The following is a 22859-nucleotide window of genomic DNA, read 5'->3' as shown; positions in this document are numbered from 1 at the left end:
TTCACAAAACTTTTTGTAAAAATTATAATCTAATAATCATTCTGATTAATTTTTTCCTAGGCAACATTGGAAATTCATATATTAATACAATGACTTTATGTACTTTTTGAAACTATTCTGAGACATTTCTCAAAGGTGCTTTGTTAGTTACACATTAATTTCATTTTCTGTGGAATCTCTGTGGATGTAATCATTACAAGTTTTCACGCCTATATCAAGATATATGGCTTTTATTTTTGTAACTGATTGCAATTTATTGGAGGTCCTTAAAGGTAAAAGTTCCATGTCACATATGGAAGTTTATCCCTTGATCCTGATGGCATGATCCTGTGGTACATGTAGTGTGCTGTTTTAATTTAGTACGTTGAATTGTCCTGGACATAACAAATATTTGTGATATAACAGTGAATTATATTCATAAGTTGACTATCAAAGAAAAAAATTCCTCAAGACCTGACATGATTTCTTTAATATGGTATTTGAGTTTCTGTTTGGCCAGGTTCTTTTGACGTACTAAATTAAAACCACAAGCATAATTTACCACAGAATCAAATATACAGGATCATGCCATCAGGATGAAGGAATAAACTTGGATACGTGATATGGAACAGTTATCTTTTAAAACAATTTTAAGAAGTTTCTTTTTTAGTGAACATCATGTTTATTGCTAAATAAGCTGGAATAAAATATACATATACTACATTGAAATATCTTTAATCCGGCATTCACTGGAATGGCAATTCTGTAAGCCGTTCATGTTGAGATATTTTTTCGGATGGATTGCGGCTGTTGATTTTGGCCACCAGGTCGCATTACTGCACGGTCACCAGTTTTTAGTACGCCCAGAGTATATCATTACTATCAGTTTTAATTTTAGTACAGTGTTTCCTGTTTTATAGCAGGTTACATTTCTGTAATGAATTTTTGAAGTGATCAAATGTCTTATCATTGGTTAAGCAACAACACCGCCTGTCTGACAAAAAGAAAATTTTTCAGGAATGCTTAATAACTTTATGCACCATGCTGGAACTGAATTATAGCTGGTGTTCGAAAAAAGATCCTAGCAGCGCATTCAGTTGAATTTTCGGCAAATTCACTCTGTGAGAATACTCTAAATGCTTATATTTCTATTGAGAAACAAAAAACAAATTTTCAAGAAACATTTCACGTAGACGGTGTTGTTTCTTAAGCACCAATATGTATTAATAATTTTTACAAATCATCTTATTACAACTATTTTAAATTACCATTATACTGTCTATTTTTCTTTACTATTCCAATTAAAACTGTATTGAAGTTTGATAATCTGTGGTTCCAAACATGCTGGATTAAAGACCTTTCTCAGTGGTTAGGAAAACTTTGGCGAAGATACAGCTGCAGGTGGATTGCTGGCTGTGCCCTCCAGGGGAGAGCGGCCACTACTACTGCGGCCTGCGTGTGCTGACGTGCCCGTGCTGCGATGGCATCTGCGGGCCCCAGACGGGCTGCAACTGCTCTGCGTGCCAGCGTCTGGACCAGGAGGAGGCCACGCGGGTCGAGATGAAGGCCTACAACCCTCCGCCATCGCAGCCCCAGATAGACAGCTGGACCTGGGGACCCCAGCCGTGTGAGCACAACTCACCTGTGCCATTGTTATGGACCTACTGCCAGACCATTAGGCACAGTGATGTGACCAAAAATCCTGGCTTTGATTTCCAGGTCAAATCACAGAATTATAAAAATTTTGCTTCCGGGTTCAGAACTGGATGTTGTATTTGCCCTTTACCTAGAATGAATACTTGTTAGAAAATTAGATTTTTGAAGGTTTGTAACCAGTGGTGGCCCTAGGCCCGTGACCAATTTTTTTGCGAATAATTATACTTGGGAGAAGGGCCTTATCGGAGAACCTGGGGCTATAGAATAGCTCCCAGTGAGAAGGATGGGCCTTCTCCTGAAAATTTGAAGAGTAATTTCTTAAGCCAACCAGGAAATTAAATTTTGACAGTAGTTCTGCTAATTCATCTTCAGAAACATTGATTTTTCCTGAAAAATTTTACACGGGTTGTTTTATTAACTCTAACGATAAAATTCCAATGAAATTGCGTCATATGAGGCAGTAAAATATTTGAAGGGTTTTTGATACCAGCGCTCTAAAAATATATGCTAATATATGTTATTTATTTTCCCATTAATGTCTCTATTTTTCACAGAAAACTGGACAAACAAGGAAAATAAAAATGAAAAAGACTGGCATGATGCCCAGCTGATCGTGGATCCATGGGCGGTTACCCGGCTTGCTTGCCCAAATCATAATTCTCTCATGTTAAAAACTGTGCCGTGGATTAGGGATTTAGGCACGTTTTATTTAAAAATTTGTTATCTAAAATATTTTTGGAAATTTTTTTTTTTACTCCTATATCTTTACTACCAGGCTCTCTGCCTCTGTTCTCAGAGGCGAGCTGATTTTTTTTGCCAGCCTAATGCTAGGTTAGCAGTCTGGCTAATATTTCTCCCGCCTATAGGCACGTTGGGGGCTGGTAACTTAATTTCTCCGCATGACTAAATTTGCATACAGCAGCTTCGTGGAGCAGTGCTGAGCCCTGCTAACTCTGTCACGAATCGGTATAAGGTTCACTAGCAGCAAGACACGACAGTAGGATCCCATGGGCCTTGCGTCCCACAGACCATGCGTTTTTTGAAGCATTCCCCCCTGCTCCCCCACCCTTTCTTCTCAGAATTGAAACCAGGAGCGATGACCGATTGTGAACTCCTGGGGACGGTTACCGAATTCAAAGCCATCTCAGGCTTGACAGCCGCAGATACGATTCTGGTCTTTAACGACATCTAGCGACGGCTATGGTCACTAACGCCACTTGTGGGCATCGGCAGCGACGACACTAGCGCGTTCGCGCGGAGGTAACGATAACCTTTCTCCTCCTTATATCTCGGGCCGCTAGGTGGCAACACTGACTCCATAAGTCCCTAGCAGTGACACACTCATCGGCCACAGTCGATTTCTTAGTACTTCTCGCCACTTAAAGATAGCGCCTCAGTCGCGCAGTCATTCCAGTAAGATCTAATATATTTTATGCCAGACACCTTCGGGTGGGCTCGGTAATTTTCGACTCAGAGCCTAACCCCCCTCCCATTCTCTAGAGATCCCGCGCTTATGTTTTACTGACGATATCCCGTGCTGAAGGGACTTTGGTGTGCACCTCCTGGCTGACTGGTACCTCTTGTAGCTGCGATCTTCAGCGAATTATTGGCATCGAATATGTAACGCCCCTCGTGCCCAAAAATTATATTATTTTAAATTAATTAAAAACAGCTTGGAAACAGCTGGGCAAAAATATAAATAAAATCTAAATTAATTACCAGAGGGGACACGAGGCGGTGAACAAGACAAAATTTACACTCGCTGCACACTAGTAACTTGGGAGTTCGTGGATCGTTATGTAGAAGAAGGTATATGATAAATAAATATTCTATACAAACAGCTCTGTCTATAGGTTTCCTGGTTAATTTTTAAGAGGTTTTGTTTTAGCATTATTTCGACATGATAATAAAAATCTTAGTAATTAACAAAATTAAGGGGGCGCCCCTACATTATTTAAAACAATACATATTACACCTTAACAAACAAATGATTACACTAACAAAATTTCAAGTATAGCACCAAAATTTGATTCTCCCAACGATTACATATATATGAGTTTGCTTGATTTTACATGTTATTGAGGATTACGTTCTTAAAGCCCTGCTCGCTGGTATCTTTTTAATGAATTTTGTTCCTTCGATGCAAGCGGAAAATATATATAGCTCATATCACCCGGGTCTTCCCAGGATGACGTCGGACCGAGAGGAAAACTCTTCTAAAGGGGGAAATCAGTTGGAGGTCCCGAAGATCATGCGAGGAGCAATTTCTCTCCCCCAAAACTTCGACCCTGTCTGAAACACAAGCCAAATTCAAAACTAATAAGACCTGCTTCCAGTCAGTCATACACAGTCGGCGCGAAAGGCCAACAAACTGGAATATGGGGAAGAAAAAAAAAACCCGGATTACTCGCCAAACAGGGTGTGGAAACAGGGCCTCCGAGGTGTCTCGCGCTGACATGAGGATGACGTGCACAGAGAAAACGCAGATGCGCGTTAGGAAACCAAATTTTAAAGAATTAAAAAAAACATAGAAAAAATTTAACTACACACGACTTTTTCTAAAAACTACATCTGCCTGGCTACTGTACAAATGGGATCACATCCCTTAAGCAACTGACTACATCTTTTATGCAACTGAAAATCGCTGTTCCTGCGAAAAGCCTCTTAGCGCAGAGGACGCCGAGAAGACATGGTCAGTTGCCGAGGTCAGAGTACTGAATGCCCGCTATGGCGGACAAGGCTTCTAATTAAAACGGGCGCTAAAGCCCTAGGGAGGAGGGGGAAGGTTCGGTTCTAAGCCGAAAATTTCCGAAGGAGTCCGAGGCGGGCGTGACAAGAACACAACATGCGCGCTCTCTACCGGCCAGAACAGAAGGCAACAAACAATCGACTTCTACAGGCTGCGAGAAGAAAGCATAGTGCCATATGGCGCCGCGGCGCTGCTCTCTAGCGGCATAAATGGTCTTGACGTCATCCCCCCTTTAATTTCCCTCTATTGGCCTTTTGCGCCATTTAAGTATACTGTCTGGAAACAGGTCTGATTCTTTGGAAGTTGGACTTCTGTTTCAGACAGGGTTCCAAGTTTGGGGCAACCAAAATCCTCTGCCAGAACCTCTAGAGTCAGATCCTGAGCAGAATCCACCATCTTTAGGCCTACTACCTCAATCACCGTCTACCTACGGCCCCGGGTGATACCCGCATAATTCTATCATGTTCTTTACGAACTCAAAAATAGCCCAACCCAGTTAAGACAGCGGACAGTTAAAGCAGTTCGAGGAGAGGAAATTCATATGATGTTTTGCAAGGACTATATGTACAACCTTTAAAGTTAGTGATGTTAATTTAATTCATTTCTTTAAATATTGTAATTTTTGTTAAACATTTAGGGCCGGCCCTCTCGTAAATAAAGTTAAAGAATATAATATAATAAGTGTAATTGTGAGGAATTTATGTAAGATCACTTGTCAATGAAAAACAGATGTTACAAAGGAAAATATAATCTATAAAAAAGAAAGAACATTGATTAATAAAATAAGGAAGTATATAGACGTAACTTGTTTTTATTTAATTAATCTATAATAACGATCCTTTTTCTCCCAAGTGTTCGTAAGGAGTCACTAAATTTTTTTTGTTTACTCCTAGTGTCGCCTCTGTTGTTGACTTTTGAGTTATTAAATGAGGACCACAGTGTTAAGAGTTTCCAAATCTTTTTACCTACTTATTTAATAATTCTTTAAGACACTTGGGGTATTACATAACTTACATAAAGTTGATAATCACTGTAGGTAAAACTTTGCAAATCAAGGAATCACATCCTGAGCATTGTCTGTGTTATTCTTAGAATTTTTGTGTATATTTGAAACAGCAATTTAAAAATTTCAACATTCTTTTTTCAAAATTGTTAATTGTGTATTAGGTAGATTCCTAATGCTGGAGATTATTTTATTAAACTTTTCCTTTGGTTTTGGCTAGGCGATACAGATTGTTTATAAATTTTGATTTGATTTGATTTTTTTTTAAATCTAACTGTCTTCTTTAAAAAAGTTCTAGTATCTACATGTGTTAATTTTTGATGGTGGTATTTGTATTTGTTTTTACAGCCTTGAACCAGCTACAAATGTGCATGCGGTCCCTGAACTTCGAGCAGAAGGAGCTTTGCTATGAAGCGGCCAACAGCACGCTGTCAGCCACCAGGTTCAAACAGAGACTGATGATTGCTCACAGATATTTTGTTGCTCTGGGTAGACATTTGCCCCCCGACAGTTCCTCTGCTTCCAACAAGACGACAACCTCTGCTGCATCGACCGATCTGAAAAGGTACTGCACTTTCGTTCTATGTGCATTTAAAATTTTTATTAATGATTTCCCCCAGTTAGCATAGACGTTGAGATACTGCCTCTGCACTGGTGTTAAAATGCTTAGTATTTAGTTGAAATGTTTTGGTGTTTTGACTGTCTATTTAACACTTTCATGACTTTTAAATCATGCACTGTTTATTGTGCCAGATGTTCTTTTATCAATTACTAGTTGCAGAACCCAGCATTGCCTGGGCTGAACACAGGGTGATAGATCGTTTGCGAGTTAAAGCAAAATGGATTGCGCTATATGACAGTCTAGTAGAGAAATGACATACAATTATGACCTATGATATTTTTGTTTACCCATGGTGATCGATTGAACGGTTTTGAAGTTGATGCACATAGTAGCAATTTATAGCCAAATGGACATCGCGAAAATACTATCTGTGTTCAAATATCTATGTATACCAATTTTAATTCCGATTGGTTGAATGGTATAGAAGTTGATGTGCTGCAGCTCCATCTAGTGGTGAGTTATAAAAAATGACTAGCATAAAAACCTTTTCCATGAAATAAATTTTGATGTGCCAACTTTTAAGGTGATCGGTCAAATGGTGTCGGAGTTTATTGACGTCATACATACCAACGTGTTTTTATTATTTTTGTTATTAAAGTATGCTACATGGCTAGGAAACTTTAAATAAGAATATTTCTTTTGCTGTCCTATCCCACTATTATATAAATGGTAAAGTTTGGCTATTTGTTACTTAGTCACATCTTTATGACTGAGCCTATTAACTGAATTAATACACAGACTACATACTATTACAAAATATTCCTAAGCCTTTCATAATTTCTGGAACTTATAAGAAGGAAAACTGTTTAACTGAAAATTTCTTAATTTGGTTTTATATATTAAAATACATGTCAAAATATGTTAACATACACGCACCCGAACACCCCCCACCCCCCCCCCCACACACACACACACACTCACACACACTCACACACTCACACACACACACACACACACACACACCATAAAGTCTTTCGTTCATTACAAACATTAATAACATGAAAACTACAAATGCTAGCAAACTGCGGTTTGGACGAACCTTTTGTGTAACTCATAAATTTTATTTGCCAGACTAGACTAGACAACTTCTACATGTGCACCGTTGGTGGCCCGCAGAACATCAAGGCGATATTCGATTTCTTGCCACGTTTTCTTCAACATTTCGTCTGAAACAGAAGCGACTGCTTCTGTTATCCGTTGAACCAGTGTTCTGACATCAGGCAAATGTGTTGCATACACTTTATCTTTAACAAATCTCTAAGAAAAAAGTCAAGGGGGGTAACATCGGGTGATCTCGGTGGCCAGGATGTTGGTCCATCGCGTCCAATCCAACGGTCTGGGAATGTTTCATTAAGGAATTCACAGACATTCAATCCCCAATGTGGTGGTGCACCATCTTTTTGGAACACAACCCAAGACTGAAACTCTGGTAGCTGAGGTGCTGTATAGAGTTCCAACATGTCTAGGTAGATGTGCGCTGTTATTGAACTCTGCAAAAAAGAACGGCCCAGTGACTTTGTTATGCAGAAGGGCGCACCAAACATTGACTTTTGGGCTATCCCTCTCATGTTCCACAATTGAATGAGGATGTTCGGACCCCCATATATGCACATTATGCCTATTCACTGTACCAGACGTATGAAATGTTTCTTCATCGGAGAAACACGCACGCTGTAGATATGCATTATCATCGTCAATACGATGCAACATTTCTGTCGCAAATTCAGCGCGACGTTTGTGGTCATTTGATTGCAAGGCTTGAACAATTTGAACTTTGTACGCATACAAATGAAGTCTTTTGTGTAAGATTTTGTGCACTGTTGAACTTGGAATACCAAGTTGACTGGAAGCCTGACGTGTCGATTTGGAGGGGCTTTGTTGGAATGCTTCTTGAACATCGTGGACAGTGTCATATGTTACAGAAGGACGACCTGTTCGCGAATGGTGGCCCACACTACCAGTCTCTTTAAATGTCTCATACCAAGCTTTTATGCTCTTGTGATCAGGTGGTAGACGACCAAACTCCCTTCGGAAATTGCGCTGAACTGTAACAGGGGACCTGCTCTCGTGATACCACAGAACACATTGAGCCTTTTCTTGCATGGAGGTCATTGTGCATTTCACTCTTCACACACCACCTACCTGAAACATACACACAAAAAACTTAGCACGCTACACTACACGTTCGTCCATACCACATTTTGCTAATTTGTAGTTTTCATGTTATTAATGTTTGTAATAAGGGAAAGACTTTATGGACATTCTGTATATTTTTTGTATCCATTATGAACACAGTATTGAGATCATTTTACTGTACGTGCTAGTGTTCTTTGTTGTATTAAAATCCATTAATGTAATTCTACAAGAATAATGTGTATAACTTACAAATTTGACACTAAAGTTTTGTTTATTTTTCCTTGTAATTTTTAGCTCAAAGTCGTCAGAGAAAGCTGCACTGAGTCTGGCTAAAGTTGGGTCGAGAGCTGCAATGAATTTCTCGTTTGCTTTTCTTCGCAGAGCTTGGCGCTCAGGTGAGTGTATTTGGTGTCCTTCTCTGCACACAAGTGTTTAATGAACTTTTTTACTTATTGACGGGCAGAGATCTTTAATAGGTGTATAAACTATTGTTTGTAATGTATAGGGATGTGCGAATCCTTGATTTTCAGTTCGGTTCGAATCTGATTGGAATCCCTGGCAATATTTGAGATATGAATCCGATTCCGAATATTAAGCACAGAATAATTAAAAATAATGTGTGTTCTCTTTTTTCTAACTGTAACTACTGGCAATTATTTCTTACACTGAAATTGAAATGTTTATAATTATATTAACTTAATTAATAATAATAAACCCTCTAAACGATGAAATTCAAAACATGAAGCAAGTTTCAAATATTCCCTACTTGGCCTATCTAATTCAATTGGTTTTCCGAAGTTTCAGAATAATCTTTCTTGTGCAGCATTAAATGTTTCTTCATGCTTGAAGTACTACCAGAGGTGCATTTAAGCTCACGTGCACACATTTTACACTTTGACTTAAAATCTGAAGTTTTAGCGAAAAAATTCCAAACAAAGCTACGCCAACTATGATGTTTTTGTTTTGATGTCACTGGCAGCGCACATGCACCATCATGACTGTCGGAACTCATTTTTTTTCTAAACCGATATCTGAAAACTGTTTCACCATGAAATATTGTAAATTACAATTCAAGACTCAAATACAAATGAACGAATGCGGCGCCAGAAGGAAATCTCATCGACGAGCATGTAAATCGCAGTTGCAGGAAATATTTCGAGTTTCGGTAAAAAAAAAATCATTTTAAAAGTGTACTGCAAGTTTTATATTAAAATATATGGTTATATGACAAAATCTGCCATTTGAAACAAACTGAAATATACCTACGTGCTCAACAGTGACGCTTGTTGAATAAGGAAATTATTCATTGCATAAATAATTACAGGGAAATTAATTTTCTTTGATACATCATATTATAAATACTTATGTAATTGTAGCCTAATTTGATTTTTCACTGCTAGTATTTTTGAGCTGTATTAAATGAATTTATAACATTTGTGAATATCCGTAATACTGTTAGAATCCATGTAAGTACGATTCCGGGTTCGGGTAATTGTGGATTTGAACCGTACCCGAAAATATCGGGTTGTTTCAAAGAAGCTTTCAATGTGTATGTAGTTTCTATAATTAAATTTGTGTTTTCCTCTTAAAGACATAGTTCTGGAGTGCTGTAGGTTTATACCTTTCTTCAAACTTCATAAATTTATTCATGTTTTTAATGGTACATCTGTTGAAGAAAATCATGATTCATGAATCATTCTTTGAATGGATGGTAATTTTTGCTAGATTAATTAAAAATATGTTCAGTAATTTTAGATGAAATATCTGGGACTATGTTTAATGTATAGTATATTTTTATTTATTATGCTTGGATTATAAAAAATTAAACCAAATATTATGAATCTAAAAAAGTATTTTGTCTAATGACAAGTGTTACGACTTAATGACAAATTACCTTGTGTTTCACAGGAATAAAGCACTAATGTAAAATGTGCCTTATGCAAGAAGAAAGGTTTAGATGTGACTAGAGGCGCATGTCCCAAGGTCCGTTTGATTTTGGTGTAATATTTTATTTTCAAAGTAAAATCTATAAAATATATGCAGTTTTACTTTGTAGGTTGAAACAGTTTACATGTGGTAGGGTTGATTATTGCGGTTGGTTTTAGGAGAAGACACTGATCTCTGCAGTGAACTGCTTGTGGAATCTCTGGATGCTCTGCAGACACTTCCAGAGTGCACACTGTTCGAAGAAAGTTCAGTTTCGCCAGTGTGGCTTGAAGTGGTTGATCGCTCTGACAAATTCTTGCGTCAAGTAGTTTTAGGGTAGGTTGATGAAGGCAACACATAAATGTTATTACTCTATTATAAGAACAGATTTCTTCTGTAATTTCTGTGTGTTTAAATTGTATTGTAATGGTATTTAATACAGAGGTTATTATATGTTGTTTATTGCTGTTTTTATATGATTTTATTTACAGTTCTACCAGACTATTTATTTTGTTTACATTTGTGCCACCTGTCTTAAATGTTTATATATATTGTAACAACCCAGATTCCAGCCTTCCTCATGCAATCCAGAAATAATCTTTATTTATAAATTTTTTTTGTCAAATTTCAGGTTAGGTTTTCAAATGATGTAAAGTTTTTTTCTTTTTCGAAGTTAGACGTAAAGTGTTTCACCTGGTTTATTGTTTTTATTTATTTTTTTCATAAATTAATATTTTTGAAGTAATTTTTTTGCTGGCGTCTGTGTGGGAAGGCGTGCTGACGTGATTCTCCTTCGTTTTTTCCACAACAGAGGCTTTGTTTCACACGCTAGGCGTGTGAGTCACGGTCACGAGAGTGGGAGAGAGAGATAAAATCGCTGCGTTGTGGGAACAGAAGTAAGCATTTCGTGGACGCTTCTGTTTCTATGCGCCATGATTGGCTGAAAATTACGTCAGCGAGCCCAGGACACTGCCCTCACAAAGGGAAGGAAGGCTGTAAGATCAGTCATTGTCTGAGCACCGTGCCGAGAGGTCATGGTCGGGCGATGGCTCGCATCATTTAGTAATGTTATATTGAACTACAACTTAGTGGCTACGGTCCAGGCGACGCCTAACAACCTTTTTTTTTCTCCTCTGACATTTTAATAAATTAGAAATTTTTGACAGTAGTCGTAGGCAAAGCTCACAGCGAGGCGACAAAGTGTTTTGTCCAGCCGTCGCTGCCCGGAACTTATCCAGGCAATATAATGTAATTTGTAATAAGTCTACGTGTTTTTTCCCTTTATGGATGTACCGGTTAAATTTTTGTTGTGTGCTCTGTTGTGCTAAATATTTTGTGATTTTTAAATGAATAATTAAAACCAGGTAATACATCGAACATTGTTTATAAATTTCTTCTTTCTTTGTGACCTGCAACCTGTATGTTCCACTCATCACCTAATTTGAGCTAGCCGGAGGTGGTGAGTGGTAACAATATGTTTTATACCTTGAATTGTCTGTGTACAGTACATAAACATATCTTCAGGGGAAAGAATGTGATCCTTGACTGTTCTTTGAAGACTCGCCTTTGTTACTTCCCTTTTTGTTGTTCCTCGGACACCATCATAGGCATATTTTCCATGTGATGTTGCAAAGAAATTCCACTCTGCACTAAGGCTGAAATCATTCTTATGGTGACAGACATTCCTAAAATTTCTTTTATTTTTATACTGACTTAATCCATCTGAGAAGTAAATTAGTATATTTTGAACCCAAGGGACAGTGTCTTTTAAGTGTTTCATATGAGATTGAAATGTATGCACTGTTGCAATTTTACACAAGTTAAGTTTACATATAAAGTAATAAAATATCTTTATATTCGTTCATTTAAGTAAAATTTAAGATAATTTATAATAATGTTATATAATGACCATAATGAGAGAAACTTCACTTAGGCACTCAGTTGTTAGCTGTGCAAACTATGTGTTCCAAATGTAATCTTCCTTGATGGCTTATGTGTAGGGACATGAACAGGTGTGACATTCCTGTGTGTGATCAACACACGGCGCTGTGTATAATCCTGGAGCTGGCCATCCAGCGAGGAACTCTGGGTAACATGCTGGATGCCGTGTTGCTGCTGCTGAACTTGTGGAACAAGGGAAAATACGAGGCTGACAACAGGTGAGTACGGTCAAGTACAATTCAGCGTGCTGTTGAGGATCTTATACAAGGGATGGAAGTATCACAGATATTTTTAATACACAATCAAAACTATTGTTTCAAACATACACTGTCCTAAATATTGTTACTTAGAGATTTGTTTTTTATATTTAGAATTTACATCTTTATATTTCTGAAATATTAAACCCAAAACACCCAAACTATAGTTTATCATAATTGGCATTAGTTAGTTTCTCAGATTAAATAAAGTTTATAAGAAATGTTTAGGATTAAACTGATTAACTTACATGTATGTTAGTACATGGACAGGTCTATTATCTAGCAGGCTTGGGACAATGGCCATACCAGTGAGAATTTTACTGGGTTATTGTTTATTGAATGTCATTATAGTTTGAATATATATATATATATATATATATATATTATATCATATATTTGAAAATTTGAACTATGAAATGAAACCCACTATAAAACAGGAAACACTGTACTGAAACGAAAACCACAGTACATAAAGATAAACTCTAAGGGTGGTATTCCATGATTGGGTAAAGTAGCGAATAAGCACTTCCTTGTTAGGATCCATTGTAACATAGTGTTTTATCGCATAATCGTAACACGCGCATAATCGTCGCACTGTTATTTTAGGACATCAAATTTGGAGGAAAAATTTTTTAACATAAACATTGCGTAATGTTTTTAGATTCAGAGTGCTTTGTGTAGGTAGCTTTCCTGTATAAAATAATGTATTTTAAAGTTGAATTATAATATTTATTCGGGTATTACCGCTTAATTATTTAATTAACAGAAATACGAAGTTGTCTGATGTGTAAATTTTCTTTTAAAGACATTTTCAAATTTTATAACCTTTATCTTTTCATCTTCGTTGCCACTGTGTTAACTACATTGGATAGCCCGCGCTTTCTCGTGATGTGTACTACGACGATAGTTATGCATTCCGACTCACGTTCGTGTTACAGGTTTGGTTTTCCTTTTTAAAGTTGAACAAAAGGTTTTTGTTGCATGACTTATTAATTTAAATTGTTTGGCATGCATTTATATATTATACTTTTTAAATAAAAGTACTTTTCATGCATGGGTTTTGTTCTTACAATTAATGTTACCAAAAAAAAAAAAGTTTTTTTTTTTCCGTATATTAGTCGCAACTTTACTTTTTAAACTTTATTTTAGTATAAAAGTGCGACAATAATGCAATAAAACATGGTAACTCGCGGGCCGTATTCCAGTACGTGTCCGAACCGAATGTCAATAACGAAACAGATTGGCAGCTGTTTTAATGAACTTTGCGCTAGGCTAGAAACTGGTTTCAACGCATTCTAGCGGATGTTTCGTAACCATCGATAGTATTGTTACGGTAGAACTACTAAAGCTAGCAGCACCAACACACTGAAATAAAACAGCCCAACTAATATTCTCAAATACTGTACTTTTAAAGTTATGATTATTTTTTGTTATTACCATTAAAGTGTACAAAATGTATTCCAGGTTAGTTTTGCTATCATAAAGTTTCATTTGGCACCCCAACACGTATTGTACGTCCCTCGATGATCACAAAAATGACTATATATGAGTTAATGGTGCCAGACGCGTGTCCGTCATCTGGACAAAATCAACAAAGTTGCGGACGAGCGTTCAGTTGCGGACGAGCGTTCAGACTAAGCGGACGTTTTTCGGGCGCGCTCCTCGGTTTCGATGTTTTGAAGCGATTAACTCCGTGTTAAACTTTTTAGTTAGTGTTCAGGATCATTAATCATTAATTCCTCAATACTAGATCAATCGGAATTTGCGGGTTTTGATCTATCAAGTAATGATGTATCTATATCAGTACTAGACAGTGACGTCTGTGCGACCATGTTTCGGTCACCTTAAAAAAAACACCTGTAAAATCTGTGTTAACTCTGGAACTACCATCGAATGACACCCTCACTTCTGAAAGTATCAACAGGGACACTGTGAACATGGAAGATCTGCTCAAAATAATGAATACGGTATGTGGAAAAATCGAAGAGTTAAAAAATGAGAATTGTATACTGAAAACCCTGCTTATGGATTCCAGAGCGTAAACGGCAGAAATCAGGCAGGAACTAACTAATATTAAAGAAAAACTATTCTCCGACAATCATCCTGAATCTTCATACAGCCAGGCCCTCAAGAAACCTTTCAAGGCCAAACCAGCTGACTGCGCGATTCCACAGAACCGCGTCGGTAATAGCAGCCTGTCCTCTGACCTACATTCCACTCAGCGCGACAGCACAAAGGAAAACAACAAATGTGACGACACAGATGGTTTTACGCTGGTACAGCACACACGTAAAGCCAAGTCAACGAGTCATCCTGAAATGAAGCGTGAACTGGTCATGAAAAAAACACCCATGAAAGTGGGCATCATAAATATATCCTCGTTAAAAATGATTCCCAAACCTATTTATAAAAAAACGAAGGCACTTTTTATTACTAGGTTTGATCCGGCCGTGCAAGAACAAGAGATCATCGACTACATATCTAATGAACTGAACTTATCCCAAGTTAAAGTAACAAAACTCAAAACTAAATTCAACTCCTATGCATCTTTCCACATTTCCGTGCTGGAAGAGGACTTTACTAGAATAAATAATATTGTTTTTTGGCTAAAACCCCTTCTATGGCAAACTACTTCTATGGCAAACTACTTCATGATCAAATTCTAAACAACAACTCTGCATCTGAAGAACCTATCATCAGGCCTAGTGCATCTACTTCCACATCCACCTCTACTTCTATTTCTGCATCCACATCTACTTCAATCTTGATGCCTGGAGGAGCATCTTAATCTCCACCCGTGAAGCAGTTTTTTGAAGAATATTCAGTTGCATATCAAAATGTGAGAGGTTTACGAACCAAATCTATTGCATTTCAGGAAAACCTAATTAGTTCACATTTTGATATTATTTGTTTAACAGAAACATGGTTTAATGAAAATAATATAAACTCTCACTATTTTACAGACCGTTATTTAGGTTTTAGAGACGATAGAAACTCACAACTGACAATGAAGAATAGAGGCGGAGGTGTCTTATCTACCATCAATAAGCATAAATTCTTATCAGTGCATCCTTTGTATGATTACTTCTTCCCCGGCATCGAAGCTGTCTGGTTAAAAATAAAACTAATGCCTACGAAATCAATAATCCTTGGTACTACTATCTACTTACCTCCAGATATCACACCTAATGTTTACCGGAATTATTTTGAAGCCTTGGAAGATAAACTGCTAGTTTGTTGTGATGATATATTGATTCTTGGTGATTTTAATGTGCCTGGCATTGACTGGTCTAATTCTCATCGTGATAACATTATACACTCACATGTCACATCTAAAGCCAGTTACCTACTTAACTTCACATCCAGCCTTGGTTTATCACAATTTAATTGTACCCAACCAGCTATAAATCTCTTAGATCTGTGTCTTTCTAATCTTCCTCATTGTTTGGTATCACATTCTGCTGATATCCTTATCAAAGAAGATATATTCCATCCCGCTTTAAATACTAACATCACATTAGAAACATGTTATATAAATATTAATCCCTCTACTGTGTTCAGAAATTATAAAAAAGGCGATTATCTTGGTCTTTACAACTCTATCAATGACTGTGACTGGTCACACTTTTATAGTTCTACTGATGTTAATGTAAAATAAGTAAGATAAGTAAAAGTAAAATAAGTAAAAAAAAATCAAAATATCCTCTTTGGTTTTCCATAGATTTAATACGTGCTCTTAAATCTAAAAAACATTTCCACAAGCTGTACAAAAGAAACAATAATCTACTCTACTATGCGCAGTTCTCTTATTTTAGAAAATCTGTGAAATCTCTAATTAAGCGCTACAAAATCCATTGGACTCAATCGACTAACAACAATATCAAGAAAAACCCTAAAAGTTACTGGAGATATGTTAAATAATGAAAGATGGTTATTACAAACAACTTTCTCTTAAAGTAAATGGTGATATATCAAATGATCCAAACGTGGTAACGAATGTGTTTGCTCAGTATTTCTGTAGTGTATATGTAACCCCAAGTACTTCTCCCCCAATAACTACATCTGTCATGTCTTTTGAGACTATAGCTGTGTCTGAAATTTCTGAAAGTCTTATACTTTGGGCAATTAAGGACTTAAAATCAACTAAATCCACAGGTCCTGATGGCATTCCCAATTTTATTCTTAAAGGCTGTGCCCAACTTTTAGTACCTCTACTTTATCACATTTTTAACACCAGTCTGAAAACGAATATATTTCCCAATAATTGGAAAAGAGCAAAAATGATTCCTATTCATAAAAATGGTTCAAAATTAGATGTCTCAAACTACAGGCCAATATCATTACTTAATGGGTTCTCCAAAATTTTTGAAAAAATTATAGCTAAATTCTTAAATTTTCAACTTTGTAATATTCTCACCAATAATCAACATGGTTTCAGGTCTGGTATGTCTACTACCACTAATCTTCTTACTTTTCTTAATCCTGTATATAATATAGTTACTAATAGGGGTCAGGCCGATGCCTGTTACTTCGACTTAGCTAAAGCCTTTGATACTGTAAACCATTCCTTACTTCTTATTAAATTATCCCATTTAGGTCTTTGTGGAAACTATATCAATTGGTTCTCAAGCTACCTATCCAACAGAATTTTTTTTGTATCTATTAACAATCATAGATCTTCTCAGTATAATGCGTGTTCTGGTGTTCCCCAGGGAGGTACTCTTTCACCTCTTCTCTTCAATATATTTATTAATGACATTACACAAGTACTTTCCTACTCTACTGGCATTCTTTTTGATGATTACCTAAAAATCTATAAAATTATTTATTCCTTAGAGGATTGTGAATTATTACAAGAAGATATTATTAAAGTTAGTAATTGGTGTCTAAGAAACTTGGTCAAACTCAACAAAGATAAAACCAAGGTCATATCTTTCACTAGGAAATACCATCCAATTAAATTTTCATACAAATTAGCGAATTCTATTATCTCTCAAGCCCACTACACAAAGGATCTCGGTATCATTCTTGATTCAAAATTATATTTCCATAAACATGTAGATTACATATATTCCTATGCACGAAGAACTCTAGTGCTTATAAAATTTATTACTTCTTATGCAACCAACTCAGACTCACTTATCTCTCTTTACATGGCACTTATAAGATCAAAATTAGAATATGGTTCTGTTATCTGGAATGGCATCAACTTAACAGATACTGAAAAAATTGAAAGTATTCAAAATAAAGTTATAGATTTAATTATTACGAGGAACCTCCCACGCCCCACTTGGACACCCCTGGTAGACCGCAGGGCCTATCATGATGCCCTTTTTGTTCATAATTGTTACATTCATAAATTCAGATGTCCTTATTTTCTTGACAATACTGCCTTAAGAATTCCTCAATTCAATTCCCGCTTACGCTCTACTCTGTGTACTCTTCATACTAATAATGATATTATTTATAGACTTATAACAAACTACAATAATCTATATTTGAATTCCAACAGTGTTTAATTATAAATTCTGAGTTATGTCTGTCATATCTATATTATTTTTCCTTCAGTAGTTATCTTAACACTTAATGATATGATTTTACCTTCATTTATGTTTTATGTGTTATGTGTAATGGTTCTTTAACCTTTGTTAGTGTTTTGTCTGTATTGTTATTATCACTGCTAGTGTGTGGTACTCTTGCTCTCGTTTGCTGGCCATCTGTAGATGTTTTCCTCCTATGGTACCGACGGAGGTGGGAGTCCATACACTGGTAGTGATAACTGTGCTCTTGTTATTACATGTAGTGCCCACCACTAAAGTCTACGACTGTTGGTGGGCATGTGACAAATTCCAAATAAAATAAAATAATATAAAAAATAAAAAGTGAGCTCTGCAGAATTCTTGAAAATAAAGGACTGGCTGTGTCTTATCGTGCACTTGGAATATGGTTAGGGTATATAACATATTCATCACGTACCCTTAGTTTTGTGTCATGGAATACCGGCCTAAGCGAACTAAAAATGCAGGCAGCACAGAAATGTAACTTGGCGGCCAAGGTAAACACTCGTAATACACCTGAAAAATTCTGAACACGAGCGGCTCGAATGGTGCAGTATTACAGAACGTGCCAAACCATACAATGTCGGATTAAACACCTTTCACCGTACGTACTTAATGTAGTTAATAAGTCGGCAGACTGTGCATCTTTCACTGTGTGTCAGATACAAATGAAAATGTTTTGCCTATGTACACTTTGCTTTTGTACTCCAAATGAAGCTACAGGAATAGTAAATATGTCCTAAAGGAATGTTTGTCACAGGTCAGCAGTTCTATGCTGACTAGGGATGGGACAATCAAATCCTCAAATACCATCAAATACTTAGTATTGGAACGATTCAATATTTGAGGAAAAGGTTTTTAAGAAAAATACTAGAGGAAATTTTGTAAATTAAAAAAAAATTAACATTGATTACCTGGGAAGTCTACTAGATCAATTTTTTTTTTCATTTTTATATTGTTACCATTTCCCAAGATAATGTGCTTTAAACATGTAATTATAGAAATAAAATTACAATATGTATTGATTTCGGAAACTTAGATTGTAAAACAACCATTTAAAGGGTAGAATGTTTCAAAACCATAGTTAATATTTTTCATTTATTGTACATTATTTTATTTTATTTTTAACCTTGGCACGTAGATTTGGATTCAAGGGGTATGTCTAGGTACTCTCTGAGATTCGATTTTGAGATTCGGATTCAAAATTTGGGATCTGACCCATCACTAATGCTAACTTTTTCATTATAAGGGTCTAGGACTGTGCGAATACTAGTTTTTGATGCAAAGTGAATATCAAATCAAATGTTTAAAATATTTGCGAAGTGTAATCAAATTGTGAAAATTATTCTCGATGAAGCTGAATTACAATTATTTTATAAAATACAAGTTTATAGTAAGAAAAAAAATAATCATTTAATATTTTTTTGTTTGTACTGATTATGTGATTAATCAGTTGGGCCCTATAAATAACATCATTTAATAAAAATTATTAAATAACCTTGTATATTATTAATACTGAGCATTCATAAATACAAATGGAGTGCCTTCTTTTGATTTTTTTAAGTAACAAACTTTACTCAAGCAACTCATGTACAACACAAAAAAAGAAAAAAAATAATATTTTCATGAGCGAATCTTAGGCTTCCAATTTTTAAAGCTGTGGAAAAAAATGCAAAGATTTACAACATTCATGAAGCTGTGCATTACAACCAAAACTTCAAATAAAACAAATACCAAATTTCCTGGTGGTCAGATCGAATATTAAAAAAGAGCATATATTGATTCCGTAGTCAAAGTTTCGCACAGGCCTATTAGTGTCCCTTATCCAAAGGGTTCATCAAACCAATGGTTGTTGCTACTCTCCCTGTGCTCTGTCATAGTCTTCTAGCTTTTATATGTTAAATAGTTAACATTTTTGCAAGTGATTATTTCTTTGACCCAAGAAACTAAAAATGTGAAAAATTTCATAGAATTTTTCTAAAAGGGACTCCAAGTCCAAACATATAAAAAAAATTGTATTGAAAACAATTATTTTCCACATAGGCATGTGGCATATAATTTTTTAAAAATATTTTATTATAACTTATCTGTTTTAGTATTTTTTACAGATGAATTATAAATACATGAATGACTTACAGTTTTAGACTGTAATTTTATGGTTCTAAGTATAAAGCAACGATAGTTATGAATATGATTACAATAGACTGTATTCTGTGACCAAGCAAAAAATAGTACTAAGAAAACAGTTCTTACATTTGAAATAGTTTTAAAGTTAAGAGCTATATCATTAATGGTTCTGCACCTTAAGTGTTTATACCTGACTTGCACTTGCCTATTTTAAATTTAATTACTACCTGTACTTTCATTGTGCAGGATTTTTTTCTTTGGACTTTGAAGATATGCTTTGGTGCAGTTGAATTGTATATCAATACCAATCTCATTACATACACCCAAAAATTATGATGAAGAATGTATGTTATAGCGCGATAACTCAGTGGACTGTATACGAAAACGATTACAGATGCCATTATACCACAACAATTTAACGGTGAGGCTACATCATAGTACTACTCACCGCCATGATGAAAAATATGACTGACTTCCGGCTGGAAGTCCAGGGCTGCCAACTATTGGCAAAGATTGCTGAATAATGGCGGCCACTACACAGCAGCGCGGGAAATACAAATTTGAAGTATTCAGAGACTTCTCAGAAGCACTAATTACGTCCAGGTCTAATAAATGTTACTGACACAAAATAACACACACTAATATACAGTCTGAACATTCCGCCCACCTTGAAACGTCATTTCAACACAATGGTAGGGGACAGAGTTTGACCACTGGGCGTTTGAGAGATCCAGTGATGGTGCGCACAGTAGCCACTCTTGCCACACCATCCTTTCCAGGGTGAAGGTTCTGGATACGCCCCAGGCACCACTGAAGAGGTGGTGATCTCTCTTCTTTCAGCAGCACGATATGATGGGGTACAAGAGGCGTTGCTGGTTTGTGCCACTTGTGTCGCTGTTGCAAAGTGTGCAGATAGTCTCTGTGCCAGCGATGCCAGAAATCCTGCTGTAGCCGCTCCACAAGCTGCCAACGATTTAGATGATTTAGCGGAACATTCTGAAGATCAGGCTCTGGCAATGTTACCAATGGTTCCAATGTCAAGAAATGACCAGGAGTCAACGCATGACGTCGTTGGGGTCGCTGCTCAATGGACACAACGGTCGGGAATTCAAGGTGGCTTCCACCTGGACCAGTACACTGTACAACTCTTCATACGTCAACACCTGCTCACCAATCACTGTCTGAAGATGGGTTTTGAAAGACTTGACTCCAGCCTCCCAGAGGCCTCCGAAGTGAGGAGCGGCAGGTGGGTTGAAGTGCCATGTAATACCGAGCTGAGACACGGCATCCGTGATGGCTTGTCGATGAACAGGTGACGACACTAGCTGTTGAAGCTCCTTGAGGTGATTGTGTGCTCCCACAAAGTTTGTGCCACAATCTGAGTAAATGTCTGAAGATCTTCCTCGCCTGCCAATGAAGCGCTTGTAAGCAGCAAGAAATGCCTCAGTGGATAGATCAGAGGCCAGTTCAACGTGGACGGCTTTGGTGGCACAGCATACAAAGATACAAAGGTAAGCCTTCAAGATGGGTGCCCTGCGCACTCTAGCAAGTTTGATGGGAAATGGTCCAGCATAGTCGACTCCTGACTTAGCAAAGGGCTTGATCTGCTGAACCCTCATGGCTGGAAGATCTCCCATCCGAGGTTGAGCAAAGGAGGGTCTTTGCCTGAAGCAGCGCAAGCATGTACGCAGTAAGCGAGTAATGGCATCCTTGTCACCTAAGATCCAAAACTTTTCCCTCAGAATACCTCTGAGTGTCTGAACTCCTGGATGATTATTTTTGTCGTGATAATGGTGTACGATGAGATCAGTCAGAGGATCGGATTTCGGCAGAAGCAATGGGTGTTTGTGCTCAAATGGGACTGTAGCTTGAGGCAGTCTGCCACCCACCCTAACCAATCCATGCTCATCCAGAAAGGGTACTAGTTTTCGAATTTGGGAAGAAGTGCAACGAGCTCTCCGAAGAGCATCAATGTCCCCCTGGAATGAACTAGATTGAGTGCCAAGCAGCCAAAGCCTTAACGCATGATTCAATTCCAAGGGTGTGAGGCTCCCATATACACGTGCTGAGTGGGAAGTACGCAAGTTGTGAATAAAACGCAACATAAATGCTGTGACCCTCAACAACTTGGTAAGACGGCTGAATCTGGTTACCAGATGTTCTAAGTCACGATTGTGGGTCATAGTTTCCGTCACAGCCTTGTGTTCCAGAAGGGCTGGGTCCGCTTCAACAGCGTGTTGGGATTTTGGAGGCCAATACTGAGTTGGCTCTTGTAACCATAATGGCCCTGTCCACCACAAGTGGTGGTTTAGCAACTGAGTAGGTAGAAGACCACAGGAGGCACAGTCCGCCGGATTGTATTCAGATGATACATGTCGCCACCAGGATGAGGGTGTCAAGTCTTGAAGCTCACCTACTCGGTTGGCCACGAAGGTTTTCAACTGGTGCGGAGAGGAGTTAATCCAGGCCAAAACCACTTGAGAGTCTGTCCAAGCTGTAACTGATGACAAACTAAACTCCTTTTGATAGGTTGCAACAACAAGTTTGAGCAAGCGTGCCAGCAATAAGGCACCACACAACTCTAGGCGAGGCAAAGACTGGACCTTGACTGGTGCTATTTTAGACTTTCCGACTAACAAACGAGTGCTGATTCTGTTGTTAGCTTCTATGATGCGTAAGTACACAACAGCGGCAAAGCCTGTCTCAGAACTATCCGAAAAACCATGGATTTCATATACGCAACCCTCAGAGCCTTGTAGGTGACGAGGAATAGCAACAGCTGTGAGGCAAGGGAGCTCCTGTCTGAATTTCTGCCAACGTTCTGCCAGCTCAGACGGAAGATCAGCGTCCCAATCAATAGTTTGTAACCAGAGAATCTGCAGCAAATGTTTGGCGTACATTAACA

The 22859-nt window shown here is 37.3% G+C and overlaps 1 protein-coding gene across 2 annotated transcripts in view; it reads left to right on the top strand.

The window, feature by feature from the left end:
* Positions 1 to 22859, top strand: part of LOC134543153 (E3 ubiquitin-protein ligase HERC2) — a 374433-nt gene that overhangs the window by 5680 nt on the left and 345894 nt on the right. For both annotated transcript variants that reach the window (XM_063388026.1, XM_063388017.1), the window contains exons 3-7: positions 1406 to 1606; positions 5736 to 5952; positions 8440 to 8540; positions 10251 to 10407; positions 12072 to 12230. In XM_063388026.1, coding sequence (XP_063244096.1) covers positions 1406 to 1606; positions 5736 to 5952; positions 8440 to 8540; positions 10251 to 10407; positions 12072 to 12230 — 835 coding nt within the window. The remainder of the gene's footprint in view (positions 1 to 1405; positions 1607 to 5735; positions 5953 to 8439; positions 8541 to 10250; positions 10408 to 12071; positions 12231 to 22859) is intronic.

The sequence above is a fragment of the Bacillus rossius genome, chromosome 1 (genome assembly GCF_032445375.1).
Source record: "Bacillus rossius redtenbacheri isolate Brsri chromosome 1, Brsri_v3, whole genome shotgun sequence".
In the NCBI taxonomy this organism is placed as follows: domain Eukaryota; kingdom Metazoa; phylum Arthropoda; class Insecta; order Phasmatodea; family Bacillidae; genus Bacillus; species Bacillus rossius.
The sequence above is the reverse complement of the archived record's forward strand: the minus strand, read 5'-3'. Positions and strand labels throughout refer to the sequence as shown.